The sequence below is a fragment of the Pogoniulus pusillus genome, chromosome 5 (genome assembly GCF_015220805.1).
Source record: "Pogoniulus pusillus isolate bPogPus1 chromosome 5, bPogPus1.pri, whole genome shotgun sequence".
In the NCBI taxonomy this organism is placed as follows: Eukaryota; Metazoa; Chordata; class Aves; order Piciformes; family Lybiidae; genus Pogoniulus; species Pogoniulus pusillus.
This window is the reverse complement of record NC_087268.1, coordinates 12921311-12938662: the sequence shown is the minus strand read 5'-3', so window position 1 is coordinate 12938662 and position 17352 is coordinate 12921311. Positions and strand designations below refer to the sequence as shown.

Here is a 17352-nt window from a genome sequence, read left to right as displayed (position 1 = left end):
CTTGAATCCAAGCAGTATCTTTGGCAAGGCAGTTTCCTGTGGAAGCAGCTAGCACCCAGATAACCTTTTCCGGGTATATTTAAAATGGAAAGAGTGGATGAATCACATCGAAGAGGCATGGAAAGTTCTTCTCCTTCACAGCTGGTCTCAGAGTATACAGAAATTCTGTGTTCTAGTTGCAAGGCAAAAGAAAACCCTGCAATTTAGCTACAGATCAGAGGCACCACATATGCAGAGTTGGTATAAGAGTAAAGATAGAGGACAACAGTAGAAATGCTGAGCATAAGACTTCTTCAAAGCACATCATCCCCCATGATGTATGTGATACACAAAGAGACAAGGGCAAATAAAAAACACATGGAAAAAGTACATCATGGCTTAGGAAAGATAGACTCATCAAAGCCAGGCTTCCTAGAATTGAAGGAAATTCTGATCCAGTGTGAGAGACAGTAGTCATCTCTTGCTCAGTCTCCATAGGGACAGCTAAACCTTGGTAAATGTAGTGCTTTAATTTTACACAGAAATTCAAGTCTGGGTTAAAGGCTAGAACAAGTATCTTTTAAGGCAATGAGGTCTAAGCTTCAAGTATGGCAGGTTGTTTCAGTCAGTATAGAGCAGCTAAGCTGCATTTTGCCCATGTTCTAGTGAGTCCTTATTAAGGCAGTCAGACATCCTTCCAACACTGTGAAACTTGTGTTTGGGAGAGAGGCTTACTGGGGACAAAAGGCAGCCACTGCCCCACCTGTGCTGAGCAGCCAGGCATAAACAGCAAATATTACATGTTCTGAAGCACAACAGGGGGGGCTTAGAAGAGAGTTGCTGTGCCTCCCTACACCAAACTCCCAGAAGATTGGAGCTGATGACCTCCAGAGGCCTCTTCCAATCTAAATTATTCTACTGCCTCCTGACTTTACAACTCTGTGATCATTGGAGCCTTTCTCCAGTGACTAGTATGCAAAGGATTGGCTTTCTACAGACTGGGCTCCTTTCAGTGCCAGGGCACCTAACAAAGGCAACTCGTATATCTCTTTAAAGACTGGGAACAAATCATTTACTGAAAAAAAAATGCTGTTTCCAATAGAATGCTTTCAATGGATCACAGTCCAATGCAATCCTGAGTTTCCAAATCACAGCAAGAGTTAAAAATGGGTTCTGTATTGCTTCCACAGGCATTAGATACAGATTCTTCAGAGTTGTAAGTCTAAGGGGAAGCTGCTTCTTCAATTGTTCCATTTGTTGTCTGTTCAATCAGAAGCAGCCATCCCACCTACGCAGTAGAAAAATGGAGGAGTGCGTCAGGAATCCTAGTTCTTTCAGCACTGGCAGCACTAAATGACTATGCTTCTTCCACTGTGGGAACTTCCTCTGTCCTGTAAGAGAAAAGAAAAGATTCAGAAACAAGGAAGAATGAATGGAAATCATATGTCTTCCTACCTGTTCTGAGCAGATTCACAGATTACATTGGGTTGGAAAGGACCCTTAGAGGTCATCTTGTCCAGCCCCCCTACAGTGAGCAGGGACACCTCCAACTAGATCAGACTGCCTAGAGCAACATCAACCATAACATTGTAACAAAACCATTCATACGTGCACACATCCTAGATGGGACTAAAACTGCACTTCCAAAAGTTGGAAGGAAAAATGGCTATGTGCAAAATACAGCCCTTTGAGAAGACACCCACCTGGCACAATTCTGCATGTATGTGAGAAGGGACACCTAATGTTAGGAGGTTTCATTTTAAAAATCTTTCTTTTTTTGAGGTGGAATACACTGCCTAACCTGGGGACTAGCAGTTGGATACAAAGCTCTTCATGCTTCTGCTGCTGCCTGAAATCTAGTCCCAGTGTAAACTGACAAGATGAGCTGTGAATAATAGTTCTTCACTGCCAGTTTAATGCATGTTCAGTTCTCAGAAGTCCCAACAAGTGAGCTGTCTTCCAACAGACCTGAAGAACCATACATTTCTTTACCACCATAGCCACCCATGACCTTAAAGCCTATTTCATGTAGCTTTAGGTATCTCACCTGTATGCTTCCCCATATGAAACATCTTTAAAATATCACCAAGACACTACAGAGATCAGTCATAGGAGAATCATGTACATGTTAAAAAATCTGAAGTAAGCCAACACCAGAGAGGCTGCAAAGGGATACTCAGTACTGCTGCCTACCCTGGAAGGACATTCTCTTCAGGCTATTCAACACCAACACATACACAGAGCCTCAAATACCTCTATCTGGGGATAGGAGTGAGAGGGTCTAACAAGTCAACCGGTGTGGGGTGTAATAGGGAACCTAATTTATCTGACTGCTCACTTTGCCCCTGAGCACACTATAGATGTCTGGCAGCTGCAAACTCAGCAGCCTCTTCATAACCAAGCTGAGCAGGACAGGCAGTGCTCCTCGCTCATTTGCAAGACTACAAGCTGCAGAAGGTAACATTCACTCTCACTCCCCAAAACCCACCTCTTCCCATAGATGGGAAAGCCAAAAGGCAGCAGACTCACCGAGCGTGGATCTGCACGGCCTTGGTGCTTCTTGTCCAAACCCGGGATGATCTCTAAGGAGCGGTAACTGGGCGGTTTCTCTTCTGGCCATTCCCGAGACTGGTGCCGCCGCTTGCGGTTTGTCGCTGGGAGACGAACTTGCTCTTCTGAGCTGCTCCATGACCCCCGGCGAGAAGGGGGAGAGTAGCTGTGCTGCCGCTGACCTGAGTGATTGCTTCTCCTGGTGTGGTGCTGATATTCTCGCCTCTCTGCCGGCTCCCGTCTCCAGCCACGACGGTGGTTGGAGTGCTCCTTGGCCTCTTCTGGATAGAAACTGCTGCTGCTGCTGCTCTTGCCCCTGTCAGCCTGGCGTGGGGGTGACACATCCCGCCTAGAGTGCTGGGGCCTGCCATTGTAGCCATCTGTCCTCTGCCTCTGAGGATAGTCCTCCCGCTGCCTGTCCCAGGCATCCCGGCTGTAGCTGGAATGAGAATCTCCACTAGAAGGCAAGGGCCACCTCCGGTTCTCTCTCCTGTCCTCTGCTGCAGAGTCCTGGGACCTGGGGTTGCGGGCAGCTCTCTGCGGACGAGAGGAGTTGCTGCTTCCGTGGATGGAGGAGATGTGATCAGTGAGAGGAGGTGGCACAATCTCGGAGCCCAGGGAGGTCAGCAAGCTTGGCTGCACGGCCTGCCGCTGGTGGGAAGATGGCCGGAGCTGTGACACGTTCATGTTTTGGATTTCAGATTCCAGATAATCCAAAACACCCTTGTTAGGGGAGAGCTGAGCTTGTGGCTGCACCAATGGAAGACTGTTCTGCAGAGACACATCTAAGAATAAAGGGCACAGAACACAGTCAAAGGGAAACAACAGAAGGGGTACTTCGGCACTAATGATCCTGGCTGAGTCCCTTTTGAGCCTCTCTCGTCCGGCTCCTCCTCACTGCCAGAGCTGTGTGAGTCTCAAACACAAGAACCAGTACATCAGGATTACACAAAGAAAGGTGTAAAGAGTAGTAACTAGCAAGTTGCAGCGTGATATGTGTTTTGGGCAGCATAGAAATAAGAAATCAGTCATCCAACACCTGGAAATACAGTTAATGTATTTAGAGAATGGATTTTTTTTTCCTACTGCCTTTTTTTTTTCAATTCCTACAGATTTTTTTCTTTTAAATAGAGAAAATATAAAGTTTCCTCCTACATCTCATTGAACTGGAAAAAATATGAACCAATACCACCAAAGAAAAAGAAACGTTTACATATATGCACACATACACACACATATGATGTAAGTAGTAAATTGACAAGTTTCTTCTCTAGAAGACTGGTGCAGCTCTGGAACAACTACCCAAAGAAGTTATGGAATCTCCATCCTTGCAGCTTCCAAGACTCGGGAAAAGCCACAGCTAATGTATCTGAGGTTGGTGACAGTCCTGCTTTGAGCAAGAGGTATGACTAGATGACCTTAGAGGGCCCTTCTACTCGACAGTTCTAAAAAGCTGGTGTGAAACAAATTTAAGGGGAAACCTAAAACACAGGAGATTCACAGATGGTGAAAACACAAGCTAAGAAACTTCCTGAGGAACATCCAGCAATTTCTGCCAGCATGCACATGGATTTTCCTGAGAAGACTCAGTGTATTGTTTTAAATCTGGTGGCTCTATCACCAGATCTTCCTAAGGAAAACTGGTGCCCTGGCTAGGAAAAATAGTAACTGTAAAATTAACTAATGGTCTAAAAAAGTATATACTCTAAAATCTTGAATCTAGCATTTGAGATGTTTGCAAACTATTTCTTCAAACAACAGTTATGACTCATCAGACAAAGAGTAAATCTGTGACTGCTGCACAGTGATGAAAAGCTAATTTCAAATGAAAAATAGGTTTTATTTATTTTGACAAGTCATTACATTGAATCTCCTTATTTTCCTTGGATGATTAAATAACATTACTGGTAATGTAATTTTATTACTTATTTCTCTAGGACTTCAGAGACTTCATCTTCCCTCCTCCATTAAAGTGACAAATATCACTAATACAAGAAATTTTGAGGTAGAGTAACTGGGAAATTCTTTCTGGTTCTTCAGTTTTTGCTGCATGCAAGCTAGATCTATTGCACAGAAAGCAGTTTGCCCTTAATCATGTGAAGACTAGACTTCTGATAAGAACTCAAAACAAATTGCACCTCACTTGTCATGTCAATTTTGGCTATAAGGAGTTGACCGTGACCAGCACAGCAGAACAAAGAGATAGTACCCTCCTCTACCACATGAAGTGAGATAAGCTGGGTATATTTACCCTGCAGTCACTGGGGTGTAGCACAGATATACTTTAGTTAGCATTAAACTACTTTACCCAGCACTGAGCCTAGCAAGACACTTAGGATGGGTAAGCTGTATTTATCTACCCAGGCAGGTCTATAGCATGCTGCAGATATCCTAGTTTGACAGCTCCACTACATGCAGACTAAAGCTAAAGCCTCACTATTGAACCTCCTTGAGAAGTTACCTGTTTCTCATCCTGATTTTCCCCTGAAATGAGGCATGTAGTCTCACCTTGTTGTAGTAGAGGGTTCAGCTGGTAAGAGGAAAGTTGAGAGTTCCTGTCACTACCTCTGTAGAGCATGTTGGGTGCCAGCCAAGGTGCAAGTGCCTGAGCTTGCTTCATGAACCGATGTCGCTCCAGTACTGTAAAAAGAGGATGGAGAAAGCTTACAGCAGCTATCCAGAGAGCACGGCTTGCAGACCACATACCATTTCACTTAACTGTAACAGAATCATAGAATGGTAGGGGTTGGAAGGGATCTCTACAGATCATCACGTCCAATCTCCCTCCCAAAGCAGGATCACTTAGGAACACATCCAGGTGGGTCTTGAAAGTAACCAGAGAACAAGATTCCACAGCCTTTCTGGACAGTCTGTTCTAGTGCTCTAGCACCCTCACTGTAAAGTTCTTGCTCATGTTGAGATAGAATCACCTGTGTTCCAGCTTTGGATGTAATCAGATACAGGAAATTGACAGAATGAAAAGCTCTCTCCACTCTATGACAAAGGTTAAATAGAGCAGAGGAAACTCCAATATGAAGCTGTACAGCTTTGAAAAGATACCTAAAAGAGAAGAAAAAGTTACTGCCTGACATTTGGGCTACACTTCCAGCAACTGGGAACAAGCCATGATTATGCACACAGCACATAACCAAATACAGGTCTTCTACCTGCAACTACAATTGCAGAAAGGTGAGAAATAATGTTTCTTATAGCAAGATATATGACACTGTTTTTATTCTCTTAAAACTCTCTCAGCTCATCATTGGTCCTTTCCCCTTTTAGATTTGATTTGCAGCTAAATGAGACCTCTTTTTGTCATCTTCATGTAGGCTCTCTTCAGATCCTGTTTTCCACACTGTACTCCATCACTTTCTGTCTGTTCCACAGAGGGCATTCAGAGTTGCACTGTCCAGCTTCCCTCTCATCTTTCAACCACTGTTGTTGGCTCTCTCTGTTATTAACCTCAACATGACTACCAAAATTAAACCACTTAGGATAGTGTGATCAAACTAGTGAACAAACTAAATTTCCTGTTCTCAGCAGCAATGTTCAGAGTGCCAAAAAAAAGAGAAAACTCAGTGGAATTTTATCTCCCTCATTATTTTTTCCACCACTGTTAACTCCAACTCCCTATTCATGCAGTCAGACTGCAGTTCCACTTCAGATTTTTCAGCACTGCCTTCTCACCTTCTGCATACAGACAGCTTCACCATCCCTGTCTTCAAAATCATTGTTCACTATTGCTTCTTTCTGGGGAACTTAAAAACCTCTTACAGAAACCTTGTCAACCCCATTCAAAACTTAAGTTTATGAATAAGTAAACTGCAGTGCTTAGTCCTTAGAAGCCTCACTCTGCATGGTTTGTCTATCATTAGTGGGTGAAACTTTTCTGCAACAGAGCCCATGCAAAACTTCTCTTATATGGCTTCTCTGGAGCTTCAGAAGTGGCAGGCTCTTACTGCAGCCTCTTCTTTGGTCAGGCATGAACAGCACATTCTCAGCTATAAAATTCAGGAGACAGATAGGAATGTAATTGCCTTTGAGACTTTTAGCCCTCTGATAAATCTGGCTGAAGTTGACTGATGAAATTAAAACTATTGAAGGGAAAGAGATAGGGGATAGATGGACAGGCTGACTGTGTAAGCCTTACTTCTGTAAGAAACCAGTCTACAGCTAAGCTCCAATTAGTTCTGTCCCCTGGGTTCATCTGCAGCAGGCAGCATTTAGACTGCACGCTCTTTGGGACTGACCTCTCCATTTCAGGTAGCACTATATTTATTAAACATGTCCTCCTTTAGTTGTCTCACTGAATTTATAGAGTACTACCTACTGCAAAACAAGGTCTGAGCATGCCTCTCAACATATCCAACAGCCCCACTTTGTTCTCCACTCCCAACTCCTTCCTCCTCCCCAGCCTGGCCCTAACCAGAGTGAAGTACAAAGCTGGAAACTTCAGGGGGTTTAATCCTAATACTCTGATTTTCCTTCAAAAGTGTGTGGCCTGAGGTAGCAGCTTTCAAGCACTTAATGTCAAACTTGCTTCATTATTTCCTTTCCCCCTCAAGGGATTTTACTTCAGTTTAGTTTCAAACTTGGAAAGAAAGAATAAAATTAAAAAGAATAAAAAGAAATGCAAGGTCTTCTCTCTTGCTCTCCTGTTCCTTCAGTTATGACTTTCAGAATGTCCTAGATCCTGCTGAGTATTCCTGGGTTTTGACCACAGTCTTTGCATGAAGACCGAAAGGCCTAGCAGCTGTGGGCATACCTACTTAGTGTTCCTCTCCTTCGGGTTTAAAGGCAGAGACTAGGACCAAAGTCATCCTGTCTCTAATTTTCTGCTCTCTTCCTACAACTGAACAAATGCAGAATTGCTCTTGGACTTCCTTCACTACCTTCATCTTTTCTCATCTCTCGTCTTCATCTCTCCACCATCCCTAGAGGTCTTTAAAAGATGTTTAGACGAGGTGCTTCAGGACATGGTCTGAGTTGTGTACAGGGGAGATGTTAGGAGGAAGTTCTTCACAGAGTGATTTGCTATTGGAATGGGCTGCCCAGGGAGGTGGTGGAGGCACCGTCCCTGGAGGTGTTCAAGAAAAGCCTGGCTGAGGCACTCAGTGCCATGGTCTAGTTGACTGGGTAGGGCTGGGGGATAGATTGGACTGAATGATCTTGGAGGTCTTTTCCAACTTGGTTGGTTCTGTGATTCTGTGACTCAGTGATCTTATGGTCTTTTCCAACCAGGTGATTCTATGAACTTTCTTCCTTCCTCACACTTCTCCTTCCAGTTTGAACCTGATATATACTCTGGATCTCCACCTGCAAAATGGAGGTAAAGTTACAGATCTCTTTTAAAACATAGGTATCTGAGGAAGGTCAGATTTGCTCTAATTCCAAAACTCATGCCTGCTGTAAAACGTCAGCAGAATGTCATGCTGTTCCCTGCACTTAATCCCTGCTGAGAAAGGTTGTTCTTCACCTTTGACAGACTTTACAGCTGCTGGGCCAAATGATCCAATTATATAAAAAAAAGTATTTTCCAACCAGTCAGACCAGTTGCAAATATATCCTATTTTGAAGCAATTAGTGGAAGAAGTCCACAGCAGAAAAGGAACAAACAGGAACAGGGGGAGGTCCTATATGTATTTACCCTGGTGGGCTTTTTTTAGAGCTTTTCCAAGAGGAATGTAATTGGCTTGCTCTTGGGGCATGTTTAATATTTCTGTACATCAATTCTGAATTACTCAAACAATGCACTTGTTTTATTACTAAGCTCAAAATCATCTTCGTTAATGACCTGACATAAACCACCCAGAATTACCTTGCCCCAGTAGCATCTCTGACTGCTCAGCAGACTTAGGCTGCTCTCTAGTGGCAAATAACTGGAAAGAAATCACACGTACCTGGCTGGCACTTTAAACTGCTAAGACTTAGTGGAGGATTCTGCCTTCTCTTCAGCTATATGGAACTGTTATTTCTAACGACTGTTGTTTAATATGCCCTCTGTATTAATCTTCTTGTGGTTTTTAAGTTCTTTAGTTCATTTCTTGTCATGCAAAAGAAGTCAGAGGCGGGATGAAATGAAGTTGTGCTAGAGGAGAGGAGAAGGCACAAGGATCCCTTGCAAACCGAATAATGAGGGAGATTGGGATGGCAAATTACAGCCACAGAAGCCAGCAGCCAGTCAGGGAGGCTGGGCTTCTCTGTACCTTCCTTCAGGAGCAATGAAAGGTTTAGGGAACCCTGCAATAATTCCTCCTGCCTAGCCTCAACGGGAAGCAGTCATATGAAGGAAGGGTTTGAAATGGAACCTCTGAATATTTAGTCCCCCTGCCAAAGCAGGATCACCTAGGGCAGGCCACATAGGAACACATCTAGATGGGATGGGGTCTTCAAAGTCTCCAGAGAAGGAGACTCCACAACCTTTCTGGGCAGTCTGTTCCAGTGCTCCAGCACTTCCACAGTAAAGATGTTTTTTTCTCATGTTGAGATAGTTTCCTGTGTTCAAGTTTGTGTCCACTGGACACTGTCCTGCCATTGGGTACTACTGAAAAGAGACTGGCCTCTTCTGCTTGACATTCACCCTTCAGGTATTTATAAACACTGATCAGATCCCCTCTCAGTTATCTTTTCTCCAAGGTAAATTCTGTCAAGTCTAAGTCTTGCCTCATAACACACTTGTTCCAGCCCCTTTATCATCCTTGTAGCACTCTGTTGGACTCTAGTCTCTAGTACATCCCTCTCTCCTGAACTGAGGAGCCCAGAACAAGACACAGAACTCCAGATGTGGTGCCTCACATCTGACAATTGAAAATATAACTGACAGCTGCAAAGATAACTGCAGCAGTCTGGAGTGGGCTATCATCTCCTATAGCACAGAAAAATAAACAGCTTGCACATACTCTGAATCTCCTTTTTGATGAGGAATTCTGAAGGTGTGAGTCTTTCATCTCCATCACCTCTCTCCCCCTTCATAGAAACTAATTTTTGTGCCAAATTTCCATAGCCTTCTCAACACCACATATTTTACTTGACAGCCTGTAAAGCTCCCAGAAATTGTTTTCCTTTTAGCATTAAGAGGGATGTTTTGCTTGGGTTTTTTTGCAAAAGCTAAGCAAATTATGCTTAAATCTAAAACCCTCACAGCTTACTAATGCTGAAAGTATAACAAATAGCTCTTTTGCAGGTGAAGGGAAACCAGAAAGACATCTCCTTTATCATAAATCCTCTCCCTGTAGCATCTGGAGAAGAATGTGGTGATTTCAGTAATAAATATATGTATTTGCTGCATTTTGTTGCTGTCAGATTGTGTAAACCGCAGGGTGTGCTGCTCCTAAGTTTCAATTACAGGAATACAGAAGTTCTTCAAAGCCAAAATTCAAAGGGTGGCCTTACTAAGAGAGGAGAGTCTGGCTGCATGATCTTTGTTACTGCTGAAACAAATGTACAGTAAGGTTTCTCTAGACTCTCAAAACCTCAGAATGCATTTGCATGGTTGACCACCAAGTAAGACCATCTGTCTCCTCTTCTTTCTTTCCTTCCTTCCTTCTTTCTTTCTTTCTTTGCACTTCCTTCCCCAACAAAAAACAAACAAACCCTTTTTCTTGTTGGGGGAGCAGTTCCTAAAATAACAAAGATAGAAAATTCCAATTTTTACATAATAACCACTTGATGGTTAGGCCAGTTTGGAGAGTAGTACCAAGGCATTTGTTTGTCTTCCTTACATGCACAAGTACATGATCCACAAAACAGGAAAGAATAGTCCTGAGCTACTCATACAAGGGAGCTGTTTGTGCTCTGATAACATGAAAAAGTTGGTAGCAAGCTGTGAGTAAGGAACTTCTGAATGTAGGACACAGAGGAGGAAGATGGGTTCCATATATCCTAGCTTTCCTCTTCTAAACTCAAGATAAGCTGGTCATGGAGGTCATGCTGGCCAAAAGAAATGTCTCAGTCTACACCAATGCTGAACTGGAAGGACAAAGTGGAGTTCAGCAAGCTCCCAGTCAAGCTTTTGCCTTGACAGGATCCATGAACAGACACATATTTGCTTGAACATTACCTTCCTCATTACAGCAGCATCTTTTTGGGCAGCAGACACATGGGATGTGGCAGCAGCAATACTGTGGGCAGCACTGGCACCAGCATACTCCAATCAGCAGAAGGAGAAGGAGGCCACCAAGAACGATGAGGAGTACTGTGAGCCAGTCTAAGGGCAAAACAAAGAGAGAAGAGGATGTACCTGGGCACAGTAAGTTACTCAGTATCCCTCCACTGCTGGAGACTGGGGAGGAGGAGAACAAGATGAGGTATCTGCCACTGAGGCAACAAACCACAGGCACTTACGGAGAACGATCAGCTTAACTTCTTTGTCTCCATCACCTGTAGTATCTCCTGGTGCTTCCACAGTGCAGAAGTATACGCCATGGTCCCACCACATGACCTCACTGATGACAAGATCTGCTCCTGTGGAAGAGGGACTTGAAAGGTTAGCAGGCTATTTGGGACTGAGAGACACTAGTTTCAGGCCCCACTGTAAGAAGGCACTCTGCTTTCGGGTGACATACAGTACTGCATCTCCCCTCTTCACAAGCACAGCCACCACCTTCCAACAATCCTATCCGAGTCCATTGAGAGCTCCTGTAAACAGCATTAACTGCCACTCTCTTTTTCTTTGTGTTGCTGGAAGGCAACACTGCTAGGAAGTGGGACTAATTCTGCGTGAAGTGAAATAACCAACATGCTTGCTGGGTGATGGATGTTCTCAGATACCTGTGAACCGTACTGGTTTTGGAACACAGATCACTGCCCCTATTAGGCCAGCAATCCCAGTCACTCTTCTGACAAAAGGAACCAGGGACAGCCAGGAGCATACAAGAGAGCTCGACAATCTTGCAGTGCTTCCTAGAAGAAAGAACTGTTTTCTAGATTTTGGGCTCCTCAGTTTACTTTTTAGCTCTTCAGCAAAATGATCAGGCATCCTCAGCTGTCTCAACTTGCAGTGATTCCAGCACCCTCAGGCCAGCTGAGGACAGGGCCTTTCACAGCTCTTACTCCACTGCCACTTCACTGAATATTAAAGTTACAGATGATATTATTTTAGAATGGTAGGGCCTGGAACAAGACCTCTGAAGTTCAAGTCTAATCCTGCTGCCAAAGCAGAATCATATGTAGGGTGGGCCATACAGGAAGATGTCCAGGTGGGTTCTGAAGGTCTCCAGAGGAGGAGACTCCACAACCTCTCTGAGCAGCCTGTTCCAGTGCTCCAGCACCCTTACATGAGAGAAGTTTCTCCTTATGTTGATGTGGAACTTCATGCATTCTAGTTTGTATCCATTTGTCCTCATCCTATCGCAGGACACAACTGAAAAGAGACTGGCCCATTCTTGTTGTCACCCACCCTTGTCACTCCAGATATTTACAAACCCTAGAAAGATCTCTTCTTAGTCTTCTCTAGACTATGCAATCATAGGCCTCTCAGCCTTTCCTCATAAGACAGATGTTTCTGTCCCTTAAATATGCTTGTTCCAGTCCCTTAATCATCCATTGGACTCTCTCTAGTATTGCCCTGTCCCTCTTGAACTGGGGAGCTCAGAACTGGACACAGGACTCCAGATGTGGTCTCACCAAGGCAGAATAGAGGGAGAACCTCCTTTAACCTCTTGGCCACACTTTTCTTAATGCACTTCAGGCTACCACTGGCCTTCGTGGACACATTTTCACCATGTTTATGCTTCTCTTCACTTAGTAGGTCCAAATATTGGATAGGTCCTTAGGACAAGTCACTTACGGTTCTGAATGGTGATCTTTCGCTGCTGGTAATCAACACCCAGCACAGGCTCCTTCTGCCCATACTTCTGGATGACAGTGCGCACCTTCCGCTGGCTGTCATTGCAGTCATTAGATGGGTCCTGGCCGAGAGTTAAACCAGCCTGGTACGCTACAAACACACATCAAGGAAGATGCCTAAAGTTATTTCAGAGGACCAATTTCTTTTCCTTTGTGAGCAGCAGAGAAAGGTTTAGTAATACAATGCATGGCTTCAAATGAGCAAGGCCAAGTGGCTTTGGAGTACTCAAAGGTGAATAAAGGCAGAGCCATGAGAATGGCATAGATTTTGAGAATGGTGGAGCTACAGAGGAGATGGCTGCTGTATTCACAACTGAAAGAACAACAGTAGAAAAAAGCAAATGGTGGTAGGCTGGGGGGCAGCTCCCAGTACAAAGACAGAGTGTAGGGAGAAAAAAACCCTGTAAACGTCCCAGAAGCATTTAAACTAAATCAAAAGTGCATTTATTTACTAAACAAAATCTTCAGACATACATGAACTGCTTTAGGGATTGTCCTCCATTCCCTCCTGTATCCTATTAGATTTTGTGGAGATCTCACCAACAGGCCTGAGACATGAACTACCTCTCCAGGAAGCGTTTTCCAGAGTTTGACCCTCCTTTTGGTAAAGAAATGCTTCCAAATGTCAAATCTGGGCTTCCTTTGGCACATTGCTGAACCACTCCCATGCATCCTATCTCTGGATACCAAAGAGAAGAGCTCAGCACTTCCCTCTCCTCTTCCTTTCCTTAGGAAGCAGTGTGGCCCTGAATTGCACACACTACTCAATGTGAGGCATGCCAATGGTAAATCACCTTTTTTGACTGGCTGGTTATGCTGTGTCTGATGCACCCCAGGATGTAGTTTGCATACCATCTTAAGAACCGTCTTAAACACTTCTGAATTAAAGCTGTACACCCCACAATGTCTGCACATGAAGTGCAGTGTTATTACTTAGAAGTCTTTGTTTTCAATGTTATTAGTGAGAAGTCTTTCTTCACTCCAAACTGCATGTGCTTTTCCCTAAAATCACTAACATCTGGTCACAGGTATCTAACTCCAACTATGGGGTCTCCCATAGAATCATAAAGTCCACTTGTTGCAAGACCCTTACTTTTGTACATGATGAAGCATAAGATGGGACTGACAAGATTGAATGAATTGATGACAAAGACAAATGAGCAGCTCTGGATGGTATTTCATAGTATACAGAACAGTAGGGATTGGAAGTGACCTCCAGAGAAAACAGCATCCAACCCCCTCTGCCAAAGCAGGATCACTTAGGGCAAACCACACAGGAAGATGTTCAGGTGGGTTTTGAAAGTCTCCAGAGAAGGAGACTCCACAACCTCTGGGCAGCCTGTTCCAGTGCTCTGGCATCCTTATAGTGAAGGAGTTTTAACTCATGTTTAGGTGGAACTTCCTGTGTTCTAGTTTGTATCCATTACCTCTTGGCCTATCACTGGAGACCACTGAGAAGAGTTTGGCCCCATCTTTCTGACAGTCACCCCTTAGATATTGTAAGCATTAGTAAGATCCCCCCTCAGCCTCCTCTTCTCCAAAGTAAAGAGCCCCAGCTCTCTCAGCCTTTCCTCACATCATCTTAGTTTCCTCATCATCTTAGTGGCACTGCACTGGAGTTTCTCCAGTATTTTTTGTCCTTCTTGATCTGGGGTACCCAGAACTCCAAGTGCATACTGTGTCATACATCTCTGTGTCATATCACAAAATCTTGATACTGCAAAGAAATTCACAGCCATCACCTATTTTTTTCTTGGAGTACTTAGACCTGCTTTGTGGGCAGGACAGAGTACTGTCCAGTAAGTCTACCTTCTCATTCCTTTCCCTTTGAAGAGGGATTCCTTGGAAGACAAGCTTGACACTTACAGGCTGAGTAGTAGTCAAAGATGGGGTCCTTGCAGAAGGATTTGAAGCGCCAAGTCACTACCACATCCTGCAGCTGAGCCGAGGTGCTGTAGTCACATTTGAGGATGACAGTGGCAAATAAGGTGGCATAACGCTCAGTATCCTGTACCGTCACCATGAGGGAGAGACACCCTGCAAATGAGAACACAGAGGGCAGTCAGCCCTCAGCAGTGGACCTCACATCACAGCTTTCACTCTGCTTCAGGCCAGCAACTGAAGTACAGCTCCCTCAGCTTTATCTGGGACCTGCAACTACAGGCCTCACCATCCTCTGTGGTGATGCCAGAGTAACAAACTCCAGTTAGAACATGAGTCCCATCTTTCCATGACACAAATAAGGTAGCTTAAGCCACCTGTATTGGCTTGCCTTGTAGACTGAATTATTTTCATCAGAGTAACTAGTAGTAGCCATTGCATAGGACATCAATCTCTGTTCTCCTCCCACTCTGTCTCTCCAAGCCATGGGAGATAATTTGTTGGGCCCAGAAGCACACAGGATGGCATTGCCTTGGCTTGCCACCCTAGCCAGGAAAGTTCTGTATTGCCATCTGTTCATACAAACACCAAATTCATTTTATCAAGGTCTTGCTAAGACAGTCATCAGGATGTTGTGGAGGTGTGATCAGAATTAAGACAACACAGGTTTTGGGCTGTAGCATCATAGTGAAACTTAATCTGTTTATCACCACTTCAGAATAGCACATATCAATTACCATACCCTCCCTCCCTTTTTAATGAAGCTACTGTTATGTGCGTTTAGAATTCGTCCGTAACAACCTCCACAGCAGCTGGACCCACTGAGGAAGTTTTTTACCAAGGTTCTCAGAAGCTATGCTATATTCCAGCCATACTCCAGAGCCATTTCTATCTTATTTAAACTTTGATATTATAGTAAGTTGGGCTTGTCATTAACAATAGCAAAGTTATCACTGGTCACCTTCGATAATGAAATACAAACAGTGTGGAGCAAGTGTGAGGTGCCCTTTCTGGAATGCACCTTGCAGAACAAGGGTTTCACTGCTGTGCTACTTGCTTCTTAACTGTGGGGGGAAAAAGCAGGAAAGATGGAAACAGTGAGGCTTGGAAGGCACCAAGTGAAAAGGTTGCCAAAACAATTAATTTTATCACATATTCAAAGGCTTCCCCTTTACTCCATGTTCTCAGAATGAGAGCAAGGCAACAAGAGACTACGTAGCAATGATCACAACTGCAAGCACATTAATTCTGCAGTAGGATACAGCCAATGCAGTTAGTTTCTATTTGAGACTGATTCCTGGTCAGTCAACTCAAAGAACAGGCAAAGTAAACTTACTTGCCTTAAAAGTACCAGACAAACACAGAGCAGACAAGAGTAAACTCTAAGTCAGAGGCTTTTCTGAAGAATAAAATATACACATGTGCATTTAAACACACAAGTACCAGCAGCTCTAACACAAGCAAGGATCTCTAGTCACCCTGCAACCTCCTACAGCTGCTCTTATTGAAGGGCTTTGCACTTCAATACAATCTTGTTTCAGCTTCGTGAAATAGCTGAGCCACAGGAACCTACTATAGGAAATCACAAGAAACTAATCCAAAATCCAAACTCTCAAGATTGGCAAAACCTTGCTCTCATTGTCAATCAAATGAATGCCCATACGAATTCAGACCTGTTGAGGCTCATGGAAACAGATCATTTTTTCATGGGTTTCCTATGGCAGCATGTCTCCAGGAAGAACAAAATACACAGGACAGCTTTTCACTTACAAAAACCAAAGCTCTTTGTGAAAGGTATCTTTTCTCATTACCTCTGTTCTGAAAACGTGTCAGAGTTGAGAGGTAAGTTCCTTAATTCCTGAAGAAGTTAAAAACCTACTGTTTCTACCACAGGACAGCTGAATGCTTCTGCACATCTGATGTTTCATACCAACCTCCTCAAAGAATACAGACAATTGTGAAATTAAAGCTGATTCCTAAACTTGGACTGCATTACCTGCATTATGTATTTATCTTAGTTGGAAAGCATGAATTGGACACTACCAACGTTACAAGTTATGATTACCTCAGGCCTATCGGTTTGCATCGAAGATACTAACCTTCAGAGCCAGTGAAGCCAAGTTTTACCTAGCACACATGCAGGATCGTGGCTGTCAAGCAAGACAATCAATAAACATACCTCTGTCAGTTTTTGCTTCTTTTACTGGTTCTCTATGAAAAACTGCATTTTGGTACTTAAAGCCAAGTCATCAGCAAAGACTCAGGTATCTAAGAAGCAAATTGACCAGTGTATGCCCTATAGAAGCTGCAAGAGATGAAGGGAACCTGCAGAGCTCATCAGAAAGCCTCTGTGCTGCCTTTGAACTCAGAGGTGAGCTCCTGCCCTCCACGCAAGCGCATATCCAGCAGGTAGAAAAGCCTTGGAGCTTCACCAGATGCCCCAGAGAGGCTGGGACTACAAAGCTACCATCAGAGGCTGCAGTGGGCACCTGTGACAATCCAGAGGACAACTCCTCCATGTTTGTACCCTGTGCTCAGGTCCGAACCATGCTGGCCGCAGAGGAGCGATACTGGAGGCTGCCAGGAGGCATGCGGCTACTTCCTCCTAGGGTTGCAGGTACAGCCGCACCTTTGGGGTAACGAAACTACTCTGCAGGGCTTTGGTACCGAGCTCGGGGAACTGTGCTACTCCGCCGAAAGGACCTTCTGGGGAGACGACAACGCCCGCCCGCGTCAGGCCGCCCCTTCCCTTCGCCGCCAGGCCGCCGCTGCTGCCTCCACGCCGCACACGTTAACCCCGGGCAAAGCCCGAAGCTGCTGACCAGGCCGCGGCCCCCGGTGCCACAAGGGTGTCCTGGAACAGGTTAGGAGCCCCGGAGAACGTCGGGACCCCAGAGCTGCCTCCCCGGCGCAACCCCACTCACCTGCCGGCAGCCAGGCCAGCAGCAGCACCCACCGGCAGCGCCCGAGCGAGACCATGTCGCAGCCTCCTCCACCCGCCCGGGGCCCCGTCGCGCCGGGCCACCCCGCCGCGCCCACAGGCCCTCCCCTTCCCGTGGCACCTGTCCCAGGGACGGGCGCTGCCGCCGGCGGCAG

General features: G+C 44.8%; 1 protein-coding gene across 2 annotated transcripts; it reads right to left on the bottom strand.

Annotated features, from left to right (window-relative positions):
- Positions 1 to 1028: 1028 nt before the first annotated feature.
- Positions 1029 to 17310, bottom strand: ILDR1 (immunoglobulin like domain containing receptor 1). Of its 2 annotated transcripts, none has more exons than XM_064143260.1 (8): positions 17181 to 17310; positions 14242 to 14412; positions 12317 to 12466; positions 10873 to 10992; positions 10589 to 10735; positions 5038 to 5169; positions 2509 to 3314; positions 1029 to 1370 (listed from the first exon to the last, which is right to left on the bottom strand). In XM_064143260.1, the coding sequence occupies exons 1-8, from the start codon at positions 17233 to 17235 to the stop codon at positions 1329 to 1331; spliced, it is 1623 nt and encodes a 540-aa protein (XP_063999330.1). In that variant the 5' UTR covers positions 17236 to 17310; the 3' UTR covers positions 1029 to 1328. The 2 variants fall into 2 exon arrangements, with proteins under 2 accessions (XP_063999330.1, XP_063999329.1); XM_064143259.1 differs by lacking the exon at positions 17181 to 17310 and adding an exon at positions 16356 to 16570.
- Positions 17311 to 17352: the final 42 nt, after the last annotated feature.

What these genes read in the sequence shown, in the direction of transcription:
- ILDR1 (XM_064143260.1), bottom strand. Translation starts at nt 17,235, where the DNA reads ATGGTCTCGCTCGGGCGCTGCCGGTGGGTGCTGCTGCTGGCCTGGCTG. An exon ending in GCTGGCCTGGCTGCCGGCAG is followed by an intron (nt 14,413 to 17,180) that starts GTGAGTGGGGTT and finishes TCTCATTTGCAG; the next exon opens with GGTGTCTCTCCCTCATGGTG. An exon ending in ATGCTGCTGTAATGAGGAAG is followed by an intron (nt 5,170 to 10,588) that starts GTAATGTTCAAG and finishes CTCTTTTTACAG; the next exon opens with TACTGGAGCGACATCGGTTC.